General features: G+C 43.8%; 1 protein-coding gene across 1 annotated transcript; it reads left to right on the top strand.

Moving 5' to 3' along the window:
- Positions 1-1,949: 1,949 nt before the first annotated feature.
- Positions 1,950-22,545, top strand: lrig3 (leucine-rich repeats and immunoglobulin-like domains 3). Its single transcript, XM_083692494.1, has 19 exons — positions 1,950-2,355; positions 5,841-5,912; positions 6,028-6,102; positions 12,133-12,267; positions 12,399-12,542; positions 12,901-13,044; positions 13,237-13,380; positions 14,495-14,638; positions 15,949-16,029; positions 16,290-16,361; positions 16,892-16,963; positions 17,196-17,359; positions 17,821-18,156; positions 18,272-18,553; positions 18,685-19,152; positions 19,398-19,556; positions 19,775-19,915; positions 20,030-20,296; positions 20,468-22,545. The coding sequence occupies exons 1-19, from the start codon at positions 2,153-2,155 to the stop codon at positions 20,716-20,718; spliced, it is 3,354 nt and encodes a 1,117-aa protein (XP_083548620.1). The 5' UTR covers positions 1,950-2,152; the 3' UTR covers positions 20,719-22,545.
- Positions 22,546-23,190: the final 645 nt, after the last annotated feature.

A 23,190-nucleotide genomic window follows, 5' to 3' on the forward strand; every position in this document is an offset into this window, starting at 1 on the left:
TTTTTGCTGTCCAGGATCAGATCAATCTGGCTGATTTCCCCTGTACTACTCGAAATCTGCCAGATAGATCTGATCCAAAAGAAATTCAAATACTGGGCCCAGATTGTGAAACGAACTGCAAGTTGAGCAGCAGACATCTTACCTTCATTTTAGGTTATACCTATACATTTTACCTTATCACCTCCCCAAGTGAAACTGACTTGTATTGCAGAATTTATCTCTGCACTCACAAAGTAGGCATTCATTAGCTAGTATGGAAACACACACAACTAATATTGGAACAATGTTGAGAAGATTCATTAAGATTACAGTTCAGAAGGAAAGTGCTCAAATTGCTGATGAAATTAAATAGGAAATAAAGGAATATTTCCTGACAAAGTTCTGAGTACATGGGAGCCTGAAGACACATTCAGTTTAAGTCTGAACAAAATAATGATGTTGCTCTCTTGGACAAAAGTGTCAGTAGAGAGAATTGACTCTCCTGTGCCCCAGTTTGCTTGTATTCTAATTCGAGAGGGCAATCTCATTTTCAATTGACCGGGTGCCCCATTTTGAATACAAATGAGTAAGCTAATTGGGGCAACTGGCCAAAGGACAAGTCTCACACCTTGAAGTTTCAATTATTGATGCAATAAAGCAGTCAAGAGACTACTTACAGAAAACAAAACAAATGCCTGAACTCATTGACCTGCATTGTGAGTGTGTGAGCAAAAACAACTAGAACTCTGGGAAAATGACAAATTGAAACCCAGTTTGGAATAGCCAGAGGATGTGCAATTTTCTGGTGAATGGGGGAGAGGATTTTTGTAATTGTGAAGAATGGAGGAGGACTGGAGAGTGAATCAATTATTCTGCTAGCAATCAGTACAACTACAATCATGAATAATACATGACTATGATCACCCTGGTTTTGGCCTAAGGATCTTATTCGTGTTGAGACAAATGTAATTTATGGAAGCAACCAACTGGTTTTGTCAATTTGTGCAAATGTCCACACCTCACATAGGAGAGTTAATAGTATGCCTAAATAAAACAAGAGAGGGCTTGAGGAGAACAGGAAACAGCTTGAGTGCTCTTTCACACTTTGCCTGAGGGAAGACCCAGTACCATACAATGGGCCATGAATGGCTCATGATGAGGCTTTCACATGGTAATACACAAAGACTATGGGAAAGTGACCTTTATCTTGCAAATGTTATTATCTATCAGAGATTTGACATGTTATACTTTAGAGAGCTAACAACCAGAAATTATAAATAAAATCGAATAACATTTGGTGATTCAAAAAAAGAAAACTGTAGTCAACTTTCAATCTGTTTCTCCTCCTCTTTCTTTGACGCAATATCAAATACTCAATGCCGTTGCAAAGGTTTTAGAAGTGCAATAGACCTATTTGACCTAAACGACCTAAATGGTCCTTTATAGATAGTTTATAAATCATGATAAACATGTATAACTGGTTGAAATTATGTGATAATCGTTTGGTTCTTGACACAATGACCTCATGAATGCACTGTTGCTTACGCATTTAACGCATTACCAAATGCTTATGGTGTGCATACCAACTTACAAATAATATATTAACTATTTAGGTCTACCAAGTATCACTAACTATTTCATAGTGTGCGGGTTCAACATCATTGCGTGACGGTTGTAACAGATTATTCCACTCCCAGAACAGACTGAAGCCTTTACGTGTACCATGCAGGATTATGATTTATTTTCAATAAGGGTTTGGGAATCATTCTTCACTTTGGACTTTTCAATAAGCGTTTGGGAATCATTCTTCACTTTGGACTACGTTTCCCAAGTCCCCTTTTAGTTGCTCCCTCCGCATACCGTTGGTATGTTGTGCATCACTTGCAACAACCAATGGAGACGCGCGCTGTGGGGAGCCTTGGAAGTAGTGTGAGTGCTGCAACAGCAAGGCGAAAAGTACAGGCAGAAAGTTTTACGGAGGTATGGACGACTTTGGGTCAAACTTTAATCTTTTACATTTTCGTAGTTACAAAGGAAGACGAACGAGGAATTGGATATAAGGAGCGGATACATTTGACTATACGCGCAACATTTTCCTGGGATTGGAATTTTCACTCTATCGGATTTCCTCGCGCTTTTCTGTAAAACTTGGGGAGACTTGAGTGTGGCAAAAATGTCCGCATCTATGCAGCCTCTCAGTGCTGCGAGGTATGCGATCGTTTTCGCCCTGTTTTCCAGAATTGAACTTTTGCTTGGATATGATGAAAACACACAAACGTGTCCCTCTCCCTGCACATGTTTTGGAAACCTTTTGGACTGCAGTCGGTTGAAAAGGGGGGATATTCCCAAAAACCTCCCCGAATGGATCGTACAATTGTAAGTCAGTTTAGAGAGCCTTTTATTTTTGTACTTTCCATCTTATCTTGACTTTTGGTAGATACGAACAGCTATCTTAATTAGTACTTTTCAAACGCATTATGACATGTGATTGTGATCATTGTTATGACATCGATGGAGATCATAACGAAATCCGAGACTAATAGATACAATAGATGCGTACAGGGATGAAATGCAGGATTTGTTACATTGTTGCCAACTTGGAATGGCCTAGTCTACTGACAAGAGAATGGAAATGTTTGTAAACATTCGCAACAAGTTCGCAAACATACAGTGAATGAATCGTTCAGAAAGATCTATCTGGTCATATCTTACATTTTTATTAAGAAAAAAACTGATTTCGTTGGTTTGTTTAGATAGTATTTTGCAATGACGCACGCATAGGCCTCTCCATTTTCCAAAGTGCCAAACACCACGCATAATTCAGAGATGTACATAGATATTTGCAAAACATTGTTGGGTCTAAATACATATTACAATTTCATAGTTGTATTAATTTTTATGTTATAACATATTCATGTTTATCAACAGTGGCACCTCCTCTGTTATCATATATATATATATATATATATATATATATATATATATATATATATATATATATATATATATATATATATACACACACACACACACACACACACACACACACACACACACACTTAAAGACACAAACTGAAAACCTCAAGAAGGGGGTTTAACACTTACAATCAGTTCAAAATCAAAGTCCTCTTTTGGGAGGTCACACTGCTTTTATTTGCACATGTGAATGCCTGTGTTGACAACATGTCCCTCCCCTAGAACAGCAGGGTAATCCCTGTCCTGTGAATACTAACAAAGCTGGTGGTTTAAAGAAAAACTTATTTACTTTTACATTAATTGTCCCATTGTCAGTACTTTTACCTTGGTGAATCTTAAGTACAGCCTGGGGTTGTGTCTTCTGTGGGGCTCATTTCAATAATTGATACTGCTACTGATAATTATTTCTGGGTACACTGAAGGCCATAAGGCCAATTTGATTAACTTTTTCTGTTCTGTCATACATGTTGCCTCACTTTACAAAACCTTTCAGCAGGCCTTTTTTGGATTTTAGAGCTATCCCAGTTTCCAGGAGTCTGCAAAGCCATAATAAACAGTCTTAATTTCCAATCCTTGTTGAACCCAAATATGGGCTGATCAATTTAGTTTTTGCGAGTGCATAAGGTCAGGTCATACAAGAAGCAGCAGCATATAGATTTTTTTTCATCAGTCTTTACTCCTTACATGTATGCAACCAACTGTTGCCTTCGAATGACCATTTTTAGCTTTCTAAAAGTTTATTTGTGCTTTTTCATATTTAGTGAGCTCAGAAGTTATTCAGACCCCAGAGCTATTAAGACAATAAATGCATAACGTCAAATGAAGTCATAGGCACCCTAGGCCAATTTCCCATGGTAACGCCTCAAATAGTTGCTATAAAAAACCTTAAATAAACAGATGTTCATAAGTCTGCCTGGCTCTCCGACAGATTTCATTTGGTTGCGTCTTCATAGTCGTGTATTTTCTAGTTCCTATTTCACAACATGGCTAGTTAGTCTCCTGTTGATTTGTCTTTATTTTTCACATCTAAAATGTGCTCCTCTGGATATTTCATGTTGCCAGTAAAAACAGGCAACATTGGGCCTCGTAACCAAGGCAAGGCTTTCCAAAAGAAAAGAAAAAAAAAGTTCCACACGGGGGGAAAAATTCTTTGCACTCCGGCATGCTAATTTACGAGTGGCTCTCCAGCACGTCTTAAACCCCTTAAACCGCCCGGCCCTTTGTTTTCCAGCACCCCATTATTTCTGCTGAATTAGCAACTCCAGAGCCACCGATGGTACTGATTAAGGAGCCGCTGTTGGATTAGTTCGAACAAACTCAGAGAGATGGAGGGAGGGAGGGAGGGAGTGTGGGAGAGAGAAAGAGAGAGAGAGAGAGGGAAGGAGGGAGGGAGGGAGAGGTATTTGGTTTGAGCTTCAGATTTCTGGGAGCCAGTGAGGGAAGGAGGGGTTACCATTCAAATGTAGACAGAAAAGTTCTGATCTATCAGATAGTCTTTGACAGTATTTAGGGTAGGAGTGCAGCAGAATTACCATTTGAGGAGCAGTCTCACCCAACATGGCTCTACTAGGCCACTCCATCACAACCAACGCTAGAGTTCCCACCACACTAAATGAAGATGTGATCCACTATTAGGACATGTTATTACTACATGCTATTACATTACATTTCCCGATGTTAACCTCAGAGATGATGGCTTTAGTGTCAATAGAAAAAGTCCCAGTTGAAGTGGTATATCAAGCCCTTATGTTATGTCGACTAACAGATTAGGGGACTAGAAAGAGCTGTGGATTATAACGTGAGAGCTTTAGCTAGTGGGAAGGGGAATGCCTTTTGTCAGCGCATAGCAGTCAATGACCTATATACCCTTGTGAATGTCATTTTCATCAAAGGACGAGCAAGCCTATCTTATCTCATGACGAAGAGAATGGATAGGTTGGTTTCATTCACTCCTCTGACACTGATAAAGTTGTAGTACGCAACATTTCACGGGTCCAGTTGATACAGGCCAAAGTGTACATATCCACAGTACTTTTTATCTGAAACACTTCAGAGCTGGATTTCTGAGGGAAGAGGAGGTGTCAGAACCACTCAGGGCTTATCTAAGGGATTTGATATGACACCTCTCCCATATGGCCCCAAGTACTGGAGCAAAAACACACAGCTGCATGCTGGGAAGAAAGGGGGGGGGAAGTCTGTTCAGTGATAGAAGTAAAACTCTCGTTGAGGAACTGGAGAAACCTTTGCCGAAGAACAAAACCAGGCCCAACAGGAGTGTTTCAGCTGAGAATCAAAGGCAGCCCTCTCGCTTTCCCGGCATTGTGAATAGATTACCAGTTGTTAGGTTTTTTCCCCCTCCTCCCAGTTCTCCTTGATGGATTCCAGATGGGGGGGGTGGGGGGGGAGTGTCTGGCACCACAACGTTGATCGTGCGCAGCAGCGTTAATAACTCCACAGCTTTATAGCACACTGGTCTTGCCAGGCTTCTTGGGCCTGTTTTCAACCCCCTTTTTCAAAAAGGCAAAAAAAAAAAGAATATCACCCGTCCATAAGTTATCTGGCTGTCTGTTTTGGCTCCATGTTTCACGAAAGTCCTTGATTCGTGAGCTTTTCTGGCATGGAGTCTCTCTCAATGTTATAAAGAAGGATGATAGGTTGTACGAGGCATATAGCTTGTTGGGTTTTTTTTCACTTGAAAATGGAGCAGTTTGTTTTGGAGATTATTCCGTTTCTTTCCAACATTACTCAAGATTCACTTCAGTTTGTGGTACAGGCCCTCCCTGAAAAGTTCTCTCTCATATTTAAAAACAGAGAGGCCTGTATGATTGGTGAAAAATGCCCTCCATTTTGTGCACTTTTCCTCTAACAAATGCCTTTCTTTACAGGGACCTGAGCCATAACAAATTGCAGTCGCTCGACAGCACTTTGTTTTCGAAACTGCAGCACCTAAGTGAGATGTAAGTATGCTCTGTGTTCTGTACCCCCTAGAATAAACAACAGCCATTTCAAACACCCTCTCCTCCACCTCTCTATACCACATGTGACAAACAACCTTTATGCTTCTGTTTGCAGAAAGTTAAACAACAATGAATTGGAGACGATACCTGACTTAGGCCCTTATGCAGCAAACATCACAACCCTTCTTTTGTAAGTATGAATTACTTGAAATATGTCTACACCCCCACCTCCCCTTTAATACTGGCCTGGAAATAATAATTAACATATTATATACAATATATAATGTATACATATATAATTAACATATAAATTATTAAACGTATGCCTGATCACCCATCAGAGTTGTTATTGCAACTGTTGAGCTGCTAAGCGGTTCCTGCCCCCATTTGGCTGAGTGGGTTCCCAGACTGGGCAGTGCCAGCCATGGCTGCCAGCCTCAGACTTGTCACATGACTAAAAGTAAATGTCATTGTTTGAAATGGAATTACCAGGTTTTCCATTTGACTTGCCAGTCAGAATCGGGAGAAAATAAGAATTGGTCTTTGAATGTGTCATATGCTATGTTGTGTAATCCCTGTATATTGTGGGTGTTTGTAGTATTTGCAAGTGTGTTGATGGCATGATGGTGTCAAGGGGCTTATTAACTGCTGTTGATTGATGACATGGAAAACATGCTTTTGATTTTCAAACAAACCCAGACAATTCAGACTTTTTGAAGAAATATTGGCCCAATATTATGATGGAGCAATGTGTCTCTTTCATGTGTTTTCAAAGGAGAATCATTGCTATCAATGTCAAAAATCACAGACTTTATTTGTTCTTTTCCTGAGGCATAAAATGTGTCCTAAAAAATCGATAGATGTGATGTTTTAGCAGAAGAATGCACTAGTTTCAAACTACAGAAGGCATATTCCTCATCAAGCCTGAACTTGACAAGCAGCAACACCAGGGAAGCCAGCAGCCATGGGGCATTCAGATGATAGTCAAGCAGTTTTCACACTTGTAGAGGCTATAGGCCTGTCTTTTTTGCATGCAGGTGAGGATGAACGTATAGGCTTTGTCCCCACTGGAGCCAATGCAGAAGAACCAGAACCTGAATCTCAGAATCAGTCTGTTTGATTCCCAAACTTTGCTTGTTAGACCAAATTCAGAGACTTAATCAGATTTTGACCACCTGTCCCATCTCATTGAGGTCAAATACAGTTCTCCTCTGAAGATGCATATCTGGTTGATGTTTTTTTGGAACTTTTTCAATGGACACGGCAGTTTAATTTGCGATATTTCAGTGGTTAACTTGTAGATCCATTTTTCCAAAGAATGTCAGACTAATAGTCAGATTGAAAGCATTTTTGCAGAATGGTTAAATCCTAATGGCTTACCACAACATTGTGTGCTACAATGCACCAACTAGAATTTGCCCCCCTGCTGTAGCTTCTGACCATGACATCTGAGGTAGAATAGAGCTGCCTCTCATGATTCAGAAAAGGGGGTGTGTATCGCCCAAGGGGTGTGTGTTGTATGTGTGCCCATCCTAAATTCTGCCAGTTGCATTCCGCGTTGTCTACTCAGCAACTACAGACCCTCAGAGGGGAGGGGGGGATTTAAATGCAAAATCACTTTTTTCCCCTCTCTCTTTTTGTTGCTGGCAATATTCATGGAGAATATATATGTGTGTGGTATTTCCTATTGGAAAAAGAACAGAGTTTTGTGAAGCCATCAGATGACTTATTTTTCTGCCGTGGCGCCTGTAATGAGAACCAGGGCTGCAGAGGCCCAGGCCCACATGAGACGCCATATTAAACACAGAGCATCACACTGAAACACATCAGAACTTGATACTGGCTGTTCTATTGCAAGTTGAGAAGCAATGTTATCACACTCAGCTTCAGCAATACCACTGGTAGGCCTACACGGAACACTATACGCCCAGTTAATCGGAAGCACAATAGTTGAGCAATGATAGAATAGGTTGTAAAATGTTGGTTTAGCAGACATTGATAGGTTTTGAAATGTTACATTTGTGCTGTTTCTTTTGTCACCGTAATGAATTGCAGACTTGCTGTGTTGCTATCTGTGAATAAAAGCATTGTAAAAAGTAATGGCAGGTATGCATACAGTGTCTGTCAGCTTAGTAGCTACAGAGCAAACATTTCTAGATTAAGAATGTGCAAATACTTTGATAAACAGAATTAGAGGTTCTATCCACACTAACCGGAGGTTACTGTTCATATGCATACAAAGAGATTCCATCTCACCCTCCTCTCCAAATTCCTAATCAGTCTTGGAATCTCCAGATCATTTGTTGAGCTCACCAAACGCAGTGAGAGGGATTTCACAGCACAAGGGTTAACCCCCTTCATACATTCCTGGGAAATTGTTCAATTAATTAAGATGATCACGACTCAATTACTACCAGCTGCAGGGTTATTGCCGTTTGTTTTTACTCTTGGCTGTGGGGTCAAGGAAGTCGACGAGAGCTGCCGCTATGTCTGCCTGGCTGTTTGAATAAGTGGCATTCGATACCCCGGGGCCTTTTTTTCCTTACTACCCTCCCAGGCCAGAGACATGGAGAGAGGGGGAGAAATTCTGTAGTATGTGCGAATGGAAGGGGAAAAAAAGTCAGACTGTACCAAATGTAAAATAGAGGGGCTTTGGAAGGCTGCATTATGAATGTGATCGGCTTGGTTTGATATAAAGCGGTTTCTTAGAGCATTTGGAAAGTGTTGGTTTTACAGCCGTTAAGATCCTTTAATTGGAAATGTTTTTCATTCATTTGAAAGGGAACATGTTTGTGACAGCGTCAGCTGTCTATAATCGACTCACACTGTGGTCTTGTTTAGACTGTTCATATTTCTTCAGATAAACAGATTCCAAGTGTGAAGGCAGAACGCTGACCTCAAATTGCTGAATGCTGACCTCAATGAGCTGTGTTGTCTAATTTCCTTCACGATAAGGGATTTAGATATTTGTGTATTTATCAGGTTTTTTGTTAATGAAACCAATCCAGACCAATGGGGGGCTAGCTCTATTGATTACATGTAAATTACCTTTTATTAAAGGAGTTAACAAGTTGGTTATTTGGTTATACTCTTAGGCTTGGAGTGTCTTCATGTGGGGGCATACATGTACTGTAGGTATGCCACCGACTTCATTCTTTGAATAAATGAAGCATATTTAATTACATGCTTTGAATTCCTGGGATTATATGTTTTTAATGTTTGTGAGGACCAGAAATGTAGCGAGACCCAAACAAGATTGACAGGCAAGCCATGAAACTATTAAAATAATGGCGCGTAATAACCTTATTTGCGAGAAAATTGGTTGAACAAATTTGAAGTGTTTGCAGTCAAAATGGACAATGCCCCGCTTGTTTGTCTGCAAAGTTGGCCCGGGAGGGGTTGAGATCAACAGATAAGCACTTGGAACTCTGGTACACAGCGAGGTTTGCCTTCCAAAAGCACTCATTAGATCTCTCGGCAGATGTTGGAGAAGGAAGGAGAGAAAAACAGCTCTGTTGAATGGACCATGGCCAAGTTCTCCTTCGCTTCTCTGGCTGTGCAATTGCACAAAGTCTCAGTTGATATTACGGCCAGTACCTGCGTTACTGGGTGATAAAATTAAAGGTTGGAGCCAGTTGGGAGATTCAGTTGTTCTATATGTTAAATGTCAAAGGTTAATAGGATGAGTGCTCTGAGATGTAAGCAAGTAATACCATAACTGGTGGGCTCTCCCTATGGAGTGTATAATCCCATGTTTTTCCAGATGGTCTTGACCACAGCCTTCAAAATAGGGGTCCTCAGGGGGGGTAATAAAAGGCATTGACATGTGTGGTCTGTATATACTTCCCATAGAATGGTATTTGTATGCATATTTATACTCCATGATGTGCATCAGGTAGTATTACTCTCCACTAAATACAAGTGGCTCATTTGTAGCACCACCGTTTGGGTCTAAGTATGAAGTGTCTCAGAGTGCTTCACATCAGGTTGGCCCTGGATGTTCCATGTGGGACAGGACTCTCTCAGACTGAGGTACAGCTCACTTCTCTCCTCTCCTGCTGCGGCGGCTTCTCAGCATTAATAGCAACCAAACCTGAATGATTGAATTATGTGGCCCATTGGCAGTCAAATAAGAATAACATTTTGCTTGTGGAAGGGCTGTGATCATGAAGTTGTCTGGTCTTGGTGTGTCTAGGCTAGTGGGTGAGGCTCCACAGCTGGCCAGATGTTAAGCAGGGTAGGGAGTGGGTGTTGGGGCACAGAGACCAGGGACTCGCCACAACCCACCATCTCACACCTCCCAGCTGGCAAGCTTCAGGGTCTGCCCTCTTTTGGGAGGGAGCACACAGTGCTGACAGTTGCTTTCCACCAACCCCCCTCTCCCCTCCCAAAAGATATTGCAGGGGCTCCACTTTTTTGTGAAACTGGAAAGACAGGTTCTTGCTCTGGCCAACCCCCTCTTCATTCTCTCAGCGACCAGTCAGGGGAACATGAAAACCGAGACCCAGGTGGTGTGCGCCCCTTTTGTTTGGGACCACAGAGGCCGCGGTGCGTGGAAAGCCCTTTGCAAATCTGCACACAAAAGGCAGGCTTGTACCCTTTTTACTGTGGGTGGTGTGCTGCACTGTGGCTAGCTCTGTCGGTGGCTGATGGCTAAAAATCTGTGTTTTTTGGATTTTTCCCAGGCTTAATAAGAAAAACTTTAGGCAACAAGTAACGTTTTCTTTTTTAAGAAAAAGTTGGTTCGGGTTTTTGTCTCGAGAATCCCCCCCCCCCCCACCGCCACCATATGAACTCTCTTACATTGGCATAGCACCAAGGCTTCACTCTTGGCCTTGCCAGGGGCTAGGCAGAGGGACGTGCTCTGGCAGGTTCTACCCCTACGTTCCCCAGCCTCCCCGTCAGCCTCTCCTCTCTGGGCCTCCATCCATCCCCCTAGTTCTTTGTTCCCAGGTTCCACTGACTGTTGTCTCTCTTCCTCTGTATGTTTTAATGGTAAGACTGCCAAAGGGTGTAGCTGTCTCTCTAGGTGGGGAGTCTAGTCTTCAGGGAGGCATGGATAGCTGAAAATAAGTGAAATGTGTGGAAAGCGACTGGTCTATCCAACTCAACGATCTCTCGTTTCATGAGTGGCCTGGCTTTTATATCCGTCCGTCTTGCGAAATCAGATCTTTGTTTCAATATCACTGAAAGAGAAACCAGAATGCTTAACTTACTGAAAATATGGCGACTGTCATGACCACTGTCTGCGAATCAGCGGCCTATAACATGTTGTTCATGGGCAGGTTTCCCCTTGTTGTACTCAAGGGTCACTCATCATGAACACAGCATGCCCCTTCGTAGCTGCTCTGTTTCCAATTCTCCACTCCACCCAGGAGGCCAATGTAAAGCTAACATGCACTTTGTGCTCAATTTCCGGAAAAAAGATGGTCAAACAGATAAGAGATTGATCACATGAACCAAGATTGATTTATTTTGCTCTCTCTTAGGTTAGGTGTTCTTGGGATGGGGGCATGGTTCCCTCTCAATGAATACTGTAACAGGGCCTGCTGCAGTCTGGTGCATTGGAGGGAATTCCTGCTTTTCCCCTCCCTCTCCCTCTCTCGCTCTACCCGACGAGCCCCATACACAAAGAGGGCACTGTACAGGAACTGTTTATAACTAAGCAGTCCCTGCACTGCAATTTAGGAGGCGTGCAGCTCAGGAAATTGCCGGCCTCTGCTGGGGCATGCTTTCACTGAGGGGAATTGTATTCATCAGCCAAGTAATTGGCAGGTTATTTTTTTAAATACCTTGTCAGTAATTACCTTATAAACAAAATAACACAGCACTAAACCAAACGGCTGTTTTTGACCTGTTGCGATGAGCAGTGTGACATTGGTTACATTGGTGCCCCCCCCCCCCCCCCCCACACACACACCTCGTCTTCTGCCCAGACAACCATGAAATGGGGTCCTTAGTTTTTCTCATTGTCAGAGAGACGCAATGTTGGAGGTAAAAAATGTAGAATATTGACATAATAATGACTGAATAAACAGAAATAGAATAGGACAGTGAGAGTTGACGCTTCGGTGAGGTTTTGTCGTTTTTTAATACCACCGGCTAATTGACTGGTGGGATTGTTTGTATATATGGAAACGTAACACTGGTGACCGGCGTTATTAAAATACACACGTTTTTTTTCTGTCGTTCATTGGAGCTATGGTATCTATATTTTCAGAGCAAACAACAGAATCACGAAGATCTCTCAGGAGCAGCTGAGGCCCTTGGTAGCCCTGGAAACACTGGACCTCAGCAATAACAACATAGTGGACATAAAGGCTGACTCCTTTCCTGCATTACCTCTGAAAAACCTGTAAGTGCCTCCATTTTGAATTTGACCTATTATGGTGAAACTGTACAAAAGTGAAAACACAATGACAATGAGTCCTCTTTCGCATTGTTACTATCAGGATCACATTCTCACTCCTGTATTTCTCCCTTCAGTATCATCAACAACAACCGCATTTCAACCATGGAGACGGGCTGCTTTGTCAACCTGTCCAGCAGTCTGCAGGTACTCAGGATGAACCGCAACCGCCTTTCGACCATCCCTGCTAAGATCTTTCAGTTGCCCAACCTCCAGCACCTGTAAGTGACTTGACTTCTCCAAAACTTCACCCTGAATACTTTTTGACCATTTGTTCATTGTTTCACAACTGCGTCTTGACAGCTCTCTTTGACCGCACTTTGGTACCACTCTTTTTTCTTTTCTTTTTTTTTTACCATTCTTTGACTTTCCTGAAAACATACCATTACTGCTTTGTGACTACACTCTTTGATTTGTCATTGACTTTGCTTTGACATCCCTGACTGTACTTTGACCGCTATTCAAATACTCACTGATCTCCCTGGCTGCTCTTAGATTGCACTTCCAAGTTCAACGGTTGATGTTCATATGACATGGTGGTGTGGTTCTCTGATGGTCGTGTTGCGGTCTAACTTGCAGGGAGCTGAATAGGAACCGGGTGCGCAGGGTGGAGGGCCTGACGTTCCACGGGCTGCAAGCACTGCGCTCTCTGAAGATGCAGAGGAACGGCATCAACCGTCTGATGGATGGAGCCTTCTGGGGCCTCAGCAAGATGGAGGTCTTGTAAGTACTGTTGGGATTGGTCTTCCTCCACCTGTGTGCGTGCGTGTGTTTACTGTCTCCACCCATTGTTTTCCTCTACCTGTGTTTGTCTGCAGTTCGTGTCTCCCACTGTGTTTGAGTCAGACATTGAGTCAATGTGTGCAGAGTGTGTAGATAACTGATGTCTGTATGTACCTCTCTATCAACCTACAGGCAGCTGGAGTTCAACAACCTGACGGAGGTGAGCAAAGGCTGGCTGTACGGCCTGCTGACTCTGCAGCAGCTCTACCTGGGCCACAACGCCATCAGCAGGATCCGGCCCGACGCCTGGGAGTTCTGCCAGAAACTCAGCCAGCTGTGAGTGCCCCTTTTCTTCTTCTCCCTCCCTCCCTCTTTTTTTCCTTCTCGTACTCCCTCTGTCCCTCCCTCCCTGCTCACACTCTGAACTCCCAACACCTCTTTTTCTCTCTCTCCCTCTCTCTCGCACTCTTTCCTGCCCTTCCTCACACTCCAGTTCCCTCCTGCCCCCCCCCCCCCCCCCCCCCCCCCACCCGCCTCTCCCCGCTCTATCCCTAGAACCAGTGCCAACACCAGGGCAGTTTGCCTGCCAAAAAATTACGCCCCCATTTCACCCCCCAAAAGCCCCCCCTCACTGCCTCGCCACGTCTATAGGGGAGAGGGTAGGGGTGGGGGACTTTCACAATGTGAGTGTCTCCAGCGACAAGTGAAGTGGCGTCAAGAAACAGTTTGGGTTCCCTTTGTTGTTGCCGTTGTTTATGGCAGAGGCCAATCACTCAGTCAGCCATGTTTTTTTTTTACAACAGGCTAGGACATTTTTGAAAGGGGTGTTTTTTTCTCCTCTATCTTCTCAAATGGACCAGAGGGTAAACCAAATTGGCAGCTGACAGTTTTTTTGCCCATTCGTTGGTAAATGCCCTGGCGGCTTTGCTCCATTTGTTTGTTTTTCTCATCAGATGTTTACTTATGAATGTTTTCACTCCAAAAGTTAATACTTTTTGTACTGTCTACTAAAAGTTAACAGATTAGGGCAACTATGCAAAGTAAAATGCAAGATAAAGCTTGACATGTTCCATTTTTTAACTTCAAAGTCTGTACAAAGTTTGAGTGAATGGTCTAAAGAACATTTTTTCTCTGTTGGATATTCCTTGAAGAAAGTGTTCTGGCTAACACTTGCTAGCAAACATGTGTATTAATCTATCATAGTCAGTAGCCAGAGTAGATTGTATTCAAACATTTCAGCTTTTTTAATTTATTTTTTTAACGAGGGTCAGCCTTTTATCTTATGCCTTTTATCTTATGATGGTTAGATTTAGGAATTGGGTCGGGTTAGCTCATCCAAGCACTTAGCGTTAGTCCCTACTTCATCTATCACACTTCCCTCTTCAATTTGTGTGCCCTCTTGCATACTGCCATTTTTGATACTGAAGTCTCCTTCCTCTCTCTCTGATAGAGACCTCTCTTCAAACCACCTGGCCAGGCTGGAAGAGTCCAGCTTCGTGGGCCTCAGTCTGTTGGACGATCTCCAAATCGGCAACAACCGTGTGAGCTTCATCGCCGACGGAGCCTTCCGAGGACTCTCCCACCTACAAATGCTGTGAGTTTGTTTACCTATGTTTACATATGACACCAATCTATATTGTTTCCTCTTCCTCACATTTCACAAGTCACATTTCAGTGAAACAGTTCATTCAGAAATGACCATTGTTTTTCGTGAGGGTGGTGATGCGTGAAACAATGATTCTCCACTTCCCACTGGCAGTGCATTAGCCATGCTTAATATCACTAATCCTGGGTCTTTCTAGTCCCTTAATATTGTTGAAGAAAGCTCCACGGCTCATCAAGGTTCAGGGAGGATTTGAAACTCCTCAAGGACATGTTTGATCATTGTGTCTTGTCCCAGTAGAGAAGCCCAGTCTGTATCGCATGTAATGGAGTACACAAGCAGTTAGCACTTCTTAAATACAGCCTGCTTGTTACATTATCCCCCTTTCCACTCTGAACACGAGTGGAAATATTCTGTCTTGTTTGTTTTTGGTATGTGAAACAGCACATACCCACACATAAAAACCTTAGAGGCGCAGCTCCGACCTCAACAAGCCAGCAGAAGAGTCCACCGCCCCATTCACCATCCCCCAGTTCCTTCAGAAAAGGCTCTATAACATTTCCCCTGGTTGTGCTCTTAAATGAAACCAAATGTTAACTGTGCTTGAAAGGTCAACAGAGGGCAGGTGTGTAGCGAGGTGGACGGGGATAGCTTAGGGGGATTTACCCCCCACCCCCACCTCTCCTCAAACCCCCAATCAGTGGTAACCAGGCATGCAGAGGAGGAAACTAGCAGTTTGAAAGCATTTAGAGGAGTAGAGAGGGGGCAGGGTGAAGACATCCAGCAAATCTGTCTAGCAGAACTGTTGCACTGCTAGGAACGCACACAATTCAGTTCAGATACAAAGGATGGAATTGATTGTAAAACAAGTTTGATATAATGATTTGATGGAAGTGTGTTGTTCCTAAAATCTTTGTCAACAAACCTGAAATGTAAAGATGCAAAGTCTGATTTGTCCCTGCCTCAAAACATATTGGGAATATATATATATTTACATCTTAGATGTAACAGGAAGTGACTCCAATATGTTTTGTTGAAGTTCCTCTTGTAAAAGTTGTTGCATGTGAAGCAGTGTTTCGCTTTGAGACACGGAAAAGCCATCGCAAGCATTTAACGGCCCGCAAAAGCCAAGAAGAAACTTCCTCCAAGTGATGGGGCCACTTTGAATGCAAATTTAAGGTCTTAACTTGTCCCCCTTCACACGACATGTAAAGCCGCATAAGGTTTATGAAGACTGCAACTACAGTTGTTTTCTGGGTGCGGATTTTAACAATGTGGTTTGTCTTTGTTTCTGTGGAAAGGGATCTGCACAACAACGAGATCTCCTGGACCATTGAAGACATGAACGGACCCTTTTCTGCTTTGGATAAGCTGAGAAAACTGTGAGTTTCTGACCTGTTGATTTCATGAGGGTTACACAATTGTAAATGGATGCTATGCTGACTGATTTTAGCTGTGTTTGTTTTCTATCACTCCGATTAGTGCAACATGAGTTGCTTTAGCCTTAGATATGATATTTAGGTAAACATGAACGAATGGTTGAATGACGAATGTGATGGTCAATAAAGATGTGAATGTTGATCAGGCTTTCGCTACAAAGGATTGTTCTCTTGAAATTAAACCAACAATATCCCCTTCCCAGGTTCCTTCAAGGGAATCAAATCCGGTCAGTGACCAAGAAGTCTTTCTCTGGCTTGGACACACTCGAGCACCTGTAAGTTGTCCCTCTAATATAATTGATTCTTGCTATCTCTGACTCATACCTGTAAACTCAATGGGATAGAACACACAACTATGGAAAACATGAGAACCACACACTGCAGACCATACTGTCCCTGCTTCTCCCTTTACTTGATGAAGAGCAGAGCTGTCCCTTACTCAGCATCTCTATATGTGGGAAGGCTGGAGAGAGAGAGACACACACACACACACACACACACACACAAAGGCTGTGTGAGTGTGCTTGGGGTAGTCATGAAACAGCTGCATTTGATTCTAATTAACTTTTTTCCCCAGTTGTGTCTGAGCTCAAAGGAGCCGAAGTCAGGCCTCTTGATTAACAAAGCACGGCGGTGCCCAGATTTTTATTGTTCTCAAGCCCAGATCTTTTCTTCTCTCAGATTTTTGAAGTGTTTGCTTTCAGTATCCCAGATAGGCCCAGACTGGGGGAATATTATACCCTCTTTCTTTCTGTACTCTCCCAAGCGTCTCATCCATCTTTTCCCCCTCTCCTTTCCCCCTCAGAGATTTGAGCAACAATGCAATCATGTCGGTCCAAGGGAATGCCTTTGTTCAGATGAAAAAGCTAGAGGAACTGTAAGTATGATACAGTAGAGTACTTCAGCTCTGTAGACTATCTCAAAATGTGTTCCCACTGACATACATTGACAAAGACATTTCATGTTTTGTTTCTGTCTAGTCCTTTCTTTTCATGATGATTGATAGGTAAAGGAAGCGGGCAGGTTTCCACTGTGTTTCTTACATCCATCAAGTCTCCTTTGTGATCCCTGGTCTTAACGAAGTATCATCTCACCTCCTTCCCCTCCAGGCACCTGAACACATCCAGCTTGCTGTGCGACTGCCAGCTCAAGTGGTTGCCTCTGTGGGTGGCGGAGCAGGCCTTTTTGCCCTACGTGAATGCCAGCTGTGCCCATCCCCAGATGCTGAAGGGCAAGAGTGTGTTCACCGTCGGCCAGGAGGAGTTTGTGTGTGGTAAGTGAAAAAACACACACACACACACACACACAACCAAGCCGCTTACTGTAGCCCTTGTTAAAAAGAGCCATTTACCCGTGACAGGTTTTCCATTTATGAACTGACCCAGATTGTTCAGTATTTTCCCCAACTCCTGGACACCCTAGTGGAGCAAGCATTGTAAAGGAACAATATTTCAGCTCTGGCTGGCTGGCAGAGAGCACAGGAAAAAAGAAACAATTGCTCAGGAATTTTTGTGACTCCATATAATTTGCTGCACCAGTTTCTTCACTAATTAGGACTTCTCAGAACCTGAGGTGCTTTCAAGCTTGTGTTTGGGTCTTGGCATTGCCAATTAATTTCCAATGCCCATACTTAAGCCTTTCAACCATCGCAGCTTTTTTGTGAATTTAAATGCAACTCAACTTGCGTCAAAGTTAAACCCATTAAATCCCCCTCCCAACCTCTCTTTCCACCAGATGACTTTCCCAAACCTCAGATTACAGTGCAGCCTGAGACTCAGTCGGCCATCAAGGGCACCAACGTCACCTTCGTGTGTTCGGCGGCCAGCTCCAGCGACTCGCCCATGACCTTCGCCTGGAAGAAAGATAACGAGGTCCTAGACGAGGCGGAGATCCACAACCAGGCTCATCTGAGAGCCCAGGGGGTCGTCGGTGGTGAAGCGGAGGTCACAGAGTACACCACCACACTGCAGCTCCGCACTGTTGAGTTCTCCACCGAGGGCAAATACCAGTGTGTCATCTCCAACCACTTTGGCTCCTCCTACTCCACCAAGGCCAAGCTCACTGTCAACAGTAAGTGGAGGGTCTCCATGTTGTCTCTATGACAAAGGGTTCCAAAAGGGAACTTTAAAATGTTGGTGCTGTAAAAAAAAAAAACTAATCAAAGTTCATCTCTTTGTATCGCCAGTGCTTCCATCTTTCACCAAAATGCCCATGGACCTGAGCATCCGCACCGGTGCCACGGCCAGACTGGAGTGTGCCGCGGTGGGCCACCCCTCTCCACAGATCGCCTGGCAGAAGGACGGGGGCACGGACTTCCCGGCCGCCCGGGAGCGCCGCATGCATGTCATGCCAGAGGACGATGTGTTCTTCATCGTGGATGTGAAGACTGAGGACATCGGGGTGTACAGCTGCACTGCCCAGAACACAGCTGGAGCCATATCAGCTAATGCTACGCTAACTGTGCTAGGTGAGGATTTCTCAATACCTGTTGTTATGAACCTGTTGGTATGAAAGTGAATTGTATTATATTGCATTCGTTGTCCCGAGAGAGAGAGAGAGAGAGAGAACTGACAGCTTTTTCCCCCTCTCCTCCATTAGAAACCCCCTCCTTCCTGCGTCCTCTAATGGACCGCACAGTGGCCAAAGGTGAGACGGCCGTCCTCCAGTGCATCGCTGGCGGCAGCCCGCACCCGAGGCTCAACTGGACAAAAGACGACAGCCCCTTGGTGGTGACTGAGCGCCACTTCTTCGCAGCCGCCAACCAGCTCCTCATCATTGTGGACGCAGCAGAGGGCGACGCGGGGAAGTACACCTGCGAGATGTCCAACACCCTGGGCACGGAGCGAGGCAATGTACGCTTGGCAGTGCTGCCAAACCCCAACTGTGACTCAGGTGGAGTGGTCGTGGGTGCCAGCGGAGGGATTGGCTCAGACGAGGACGGCTGGACAACGGTGGGCATTGTCATCATCGCAGTGGTGTGCTGCGTAGTGGGCACTTCCCTGGTGTGGGTGGTAATCATCTACCACACACGCAGGCGCAACGAGGACTGCAGTGTCACCAACACAGGTGAGCTTTGGAGAGAGGAGACCATAGTATTCTATTTTATAATTGCTTGGGAGTTTAGAGTGTATTTACATGGCTATGTTACCTCCAACCTTAAGCAGAAAATTAAGTGATTTTTATGTCAGTAGTTTTTACAACTCCACATTCTTCGGCTTGATTATTATTTAGTTTTTTTTAATGTTTTGAAATGACTTGAATTGCTGTATTTGGACGTTTTTGTAAGTCGTTCCCTTGTGTTTTCCATGTAGACGAGACCCAGCTGCCTGCAGACATCCCGAGCTACCTGTCATCCCAGGGAACACTGGCTGACAGACAAGATGGCTACGTTCCCTCAGAGAGTGGCAGCAGCCACCAGTTCATGGCCTCCTCTATGGGTGGATTCTACCTGCAGCCTAAAGACATGAATGGTAGGAGCACACCCCTTCCATTGGAAATGCAGGGTTGTCATTAATATCATTAAAGTTGAAGATTACTGTGACTGCAATAGTACAATTATATATATCGTCAGAGCTGTATAACCATATTTAAGCTTGACTGCAAAAACCTCACCTGAATTCATATTGGTGTAAAAATGTCATTGTGCTATGGTAAAGAAACTGACTAAGCGCTTTCTTTGACCATATAGGCCTGTGTCAGCTGGACACGGGGAGCGAAGCAGACATGGAGGCGGCCATTGATCCTCTGCTCTGCCATTACCAAGGTCCCATCGGCTCCCTCCTCCACAGAGGCAACATGTACACCGCAGACCCCTCTGAAGCTTTCACAGGTTTGTACAACAAACATACACTTGTATGACAACATTGAAGAATTCATGGTGCATTCATCGTATCGTCATCCTATATTTGTATGTCTCACTATAACCTCTCCCCTCTCTCCACAGGCTTTACCGTGGACCAAAGGCCCATCTGCATTGACTCATATAGCGGCAGCCTGACCAGCTCTAAGAGGAGTGCCTACTACCCATGTGGGGGGACCATGCAGGACCCCTTCGACCACGGCACCCCCAGTGTGCTCATGCAGCTGCCCAATGGAAACTTCCATGGGCCCCCCCACCTGCAGGGTGAACGCCCCCCCTCCATGGATGAGGGAGATGTGAACGAGTACGGCCGACCACAGGAGAGGCTGTCATCCTCCAACACCTTCATGGGTAGGTCTTGACTTCATTCCCATAGCTTCTCAGTAGGCCAGACAATGATCTCATCTCAACTTATTTTCAATTCAATTGCATTTGAAGTCATACAGTTTTTTATTGAGTTAGTTGAATTACTAATATGTGAATGCTGGAGGTCTGACCCTGTGTGCTCCGCTCCTTCCTCAGGGACATTTGGGAAAGCCCCCTGGAGGCCTCAACAGGAACTATACCCTGGATTCGCACCCCCGCCAGCGGCCATGCACAATGGAATGATGCTGCATGAGAACCCCTACGCCGCCCTGGACACAGACTCAGAACGCGAGGAAGACAAGGACACAGTCCATTCCAAGGATTCCCAATCAGAACAAAGTGTCTATGAACAACCCTTTGATAGCAACAGGACTGCTTCTACTCAGCAAGCCCGAGTGATCACATAGCTGAATATGTGCCACGTTAAACAAACTGACATTCCTTTTTGTTTTTCTTCATCAAGAGGATAACCAAAAAATGCTACCTCAGTGAATGGACACTTTTTCTATAATGGACACCGCAAATGTGCAACTAGTGAATGTAAGAGAATGCATTATTCCTACAAAATGCAGAGAACGAAATAGGGAGATATTAACAGTGAGGACTGTTCTTTTTAAATGAGAAAGAAAAATGGGAAACAACTTCAATTTAAAAAGACGAATACTGAATATATACATTTTTATACAAAGTTTATTATATTTTGTAAATTAATAGTGTAAAAATAGAATCAATTATTTTTGCTTACTTTTTCCTGTAAATGAATGTTTTGTGTTGAGAGTCCATGCCTGTTCAGTTATACTAGCCTCTTTTTTTTTGTTTCTTTAAATTGAATTAAGCACCCTTTTGCACATACCTATTCATAATAAAACACCATTACATGTGCTGCTACGTACACGAGAAGTACTGTGAGTCTTTCAATACCTTTCAACTGTTTTATGATTCGCACAACACTACACTGTGCTGTAACTGAGGACAAAGAGTATATAGGTCCTTGCTCAAGTCTTGCAGGGGATAGGAAGGTGGGGTTGGCATAAAGACTGGCTTTTCAGAGCCCAACCACAGACCGCCAAGGACGCCATGCTCCTGCCATTAGCCCCCCCACGCTGCCGTCCCAACAGAATCCAACAAGTGTACGCTGGAAAAGAGGTTTGTGTGTGTTTGGGGTTTAGGGCTTGCTCCTGCAGTCTTTGGCTCAGTGTAGATTCAGTACTGTAAAGGACCCCCCCTGAGGCCAGAGATGGAAGTCCAAATTAGGACAGGAGAGGAACAGTCACATAAGAACTAGAGCTGACTGACCAGTCTTACTCTAACCCAACCAGCCCAGCTAGTCACAGACCTTCGTCTCTCCCTGGGCCTTCGTCTCAAGGTGGTGGTGGTTGCTTCTCTTGCTCTATTCAGCATATGGAGGCTTTTCACCAGATGACTCATCCTCCAAGCCCGTCCCCCTCTGGCTTTTTCACATATTAGGTTTGTTTTTTCAGGCCTCTCCTTTTCAACATGGAGGAAAAAGGTGTGCTTGTGCGCTAGCTGTCGAAACATGCACTTGGAAAGCATCTTGCGGGCTCTCTTGCTGCCACACTGGAGATGTGTTTATAAAACGGCTGATTCACTGAGAGGGATGGTGCTGCCAGTAGTTTGAGGGGGTTTAGCAGGATACCTTACGAAGGGAATACATTTCAGTCCTCGACTTTATCCGCCAATCTTGCAATGTGGAAAATATCTTAATGTAGGAATTGTTTAAGGTCTTCTTTGAGTAATAATAATACACATTTTATTTATTGGTTTATGAAACCATATCCTTTGAGGTTTGTTTGTAAAAATGACATATGTTGAACCCACTCATGTCCTCCTTGTGTGACTACACCTTGCTATTCACTGCATGCTTATTGTTCAGTATGAATTAATTTCCCAAACTGTAAAGGAATTAAACAATCCTGTTGGAAGTCTTGCCAGCCCTTTGAGGAGTTTGGGATTAACACAAGATGGTGGAACCACACACATTCAAACACCTGGGAGACAGCTGCTGAGTCACGTGATCTCAGCCAAGCACCCCATTGGTTTAGAGTATCGTGTCAGGCCTGACAAACTTGACCAATAAGGCGAGAACATACAAATGAGGGGATGCAAAAAGATGTGATGAATGATGAACTTGGAAAAACTCCCATATCCTGAAAGCATTCACTTGTAAAAACCTTCCCTTATTTTCAAGTGTGACAATTCATATATAAATGAGAATAAAGTCCTACTTAAATGTTTCTGTTGGTTCTATGATGTATGATTTGTTAAGAGTTTGAGTTTGTTTGAGTTCTAGGTAAAGCTAATTGTAGACATTGAACATGGTCGTGTTAACTCTGATTTATTAGTTATTATTATTAAGTGGAGCGATAGAGGTTTCTACATGGTAGAATTAGGCCATGTGAATTTTCCTGCAATGTTTTTCGGTGAAGACCAGCAAACAAGGTTTTGCACTTAACAAAACTATCCATGTAGCAATTAAGTGTGGAGATGTAATTTACCTCCAAACATTTTGGTGAGGCCTAAATGGTTTATTTATTCCTCCGGGAATTTTTTTGAAAAAACTGCAATCGAGAAACAATTTGTGCCGTAACAAGGGGCTGGGGGGGGTTAAACAGGTTTGCATAAACATTTTTTTATTTGGAATCAGTAGTCTCCTGCAGAGACTGTAGCCAGCAAGAACCTTAGCGTTTCCAGCCAGAGGGGAAAAGAAAACACTGGCCAGATTGCAGAATAATTTCCCCTCTTTGATTTGGACTCCAGAGAAACGAGACAGGAAGTCGACTATTCCCCCAGACCACCAATGACTGGCAGTGGGGTGACTGAGCAGCTCCTGGTCCTGGATCAGCTTCTGAGCACCACAC

This window comes from Argentina silus, assembly GCF_951799395.1.
Source record: "Argentina silus genome assembly, chromosome: 20".
Taxonomy (NCBI): Eukaryota; Metazoa; Chordata; class Actinopteri; order Argentiniformes; family Argentinidae; genus Argentina; species Argentina silus.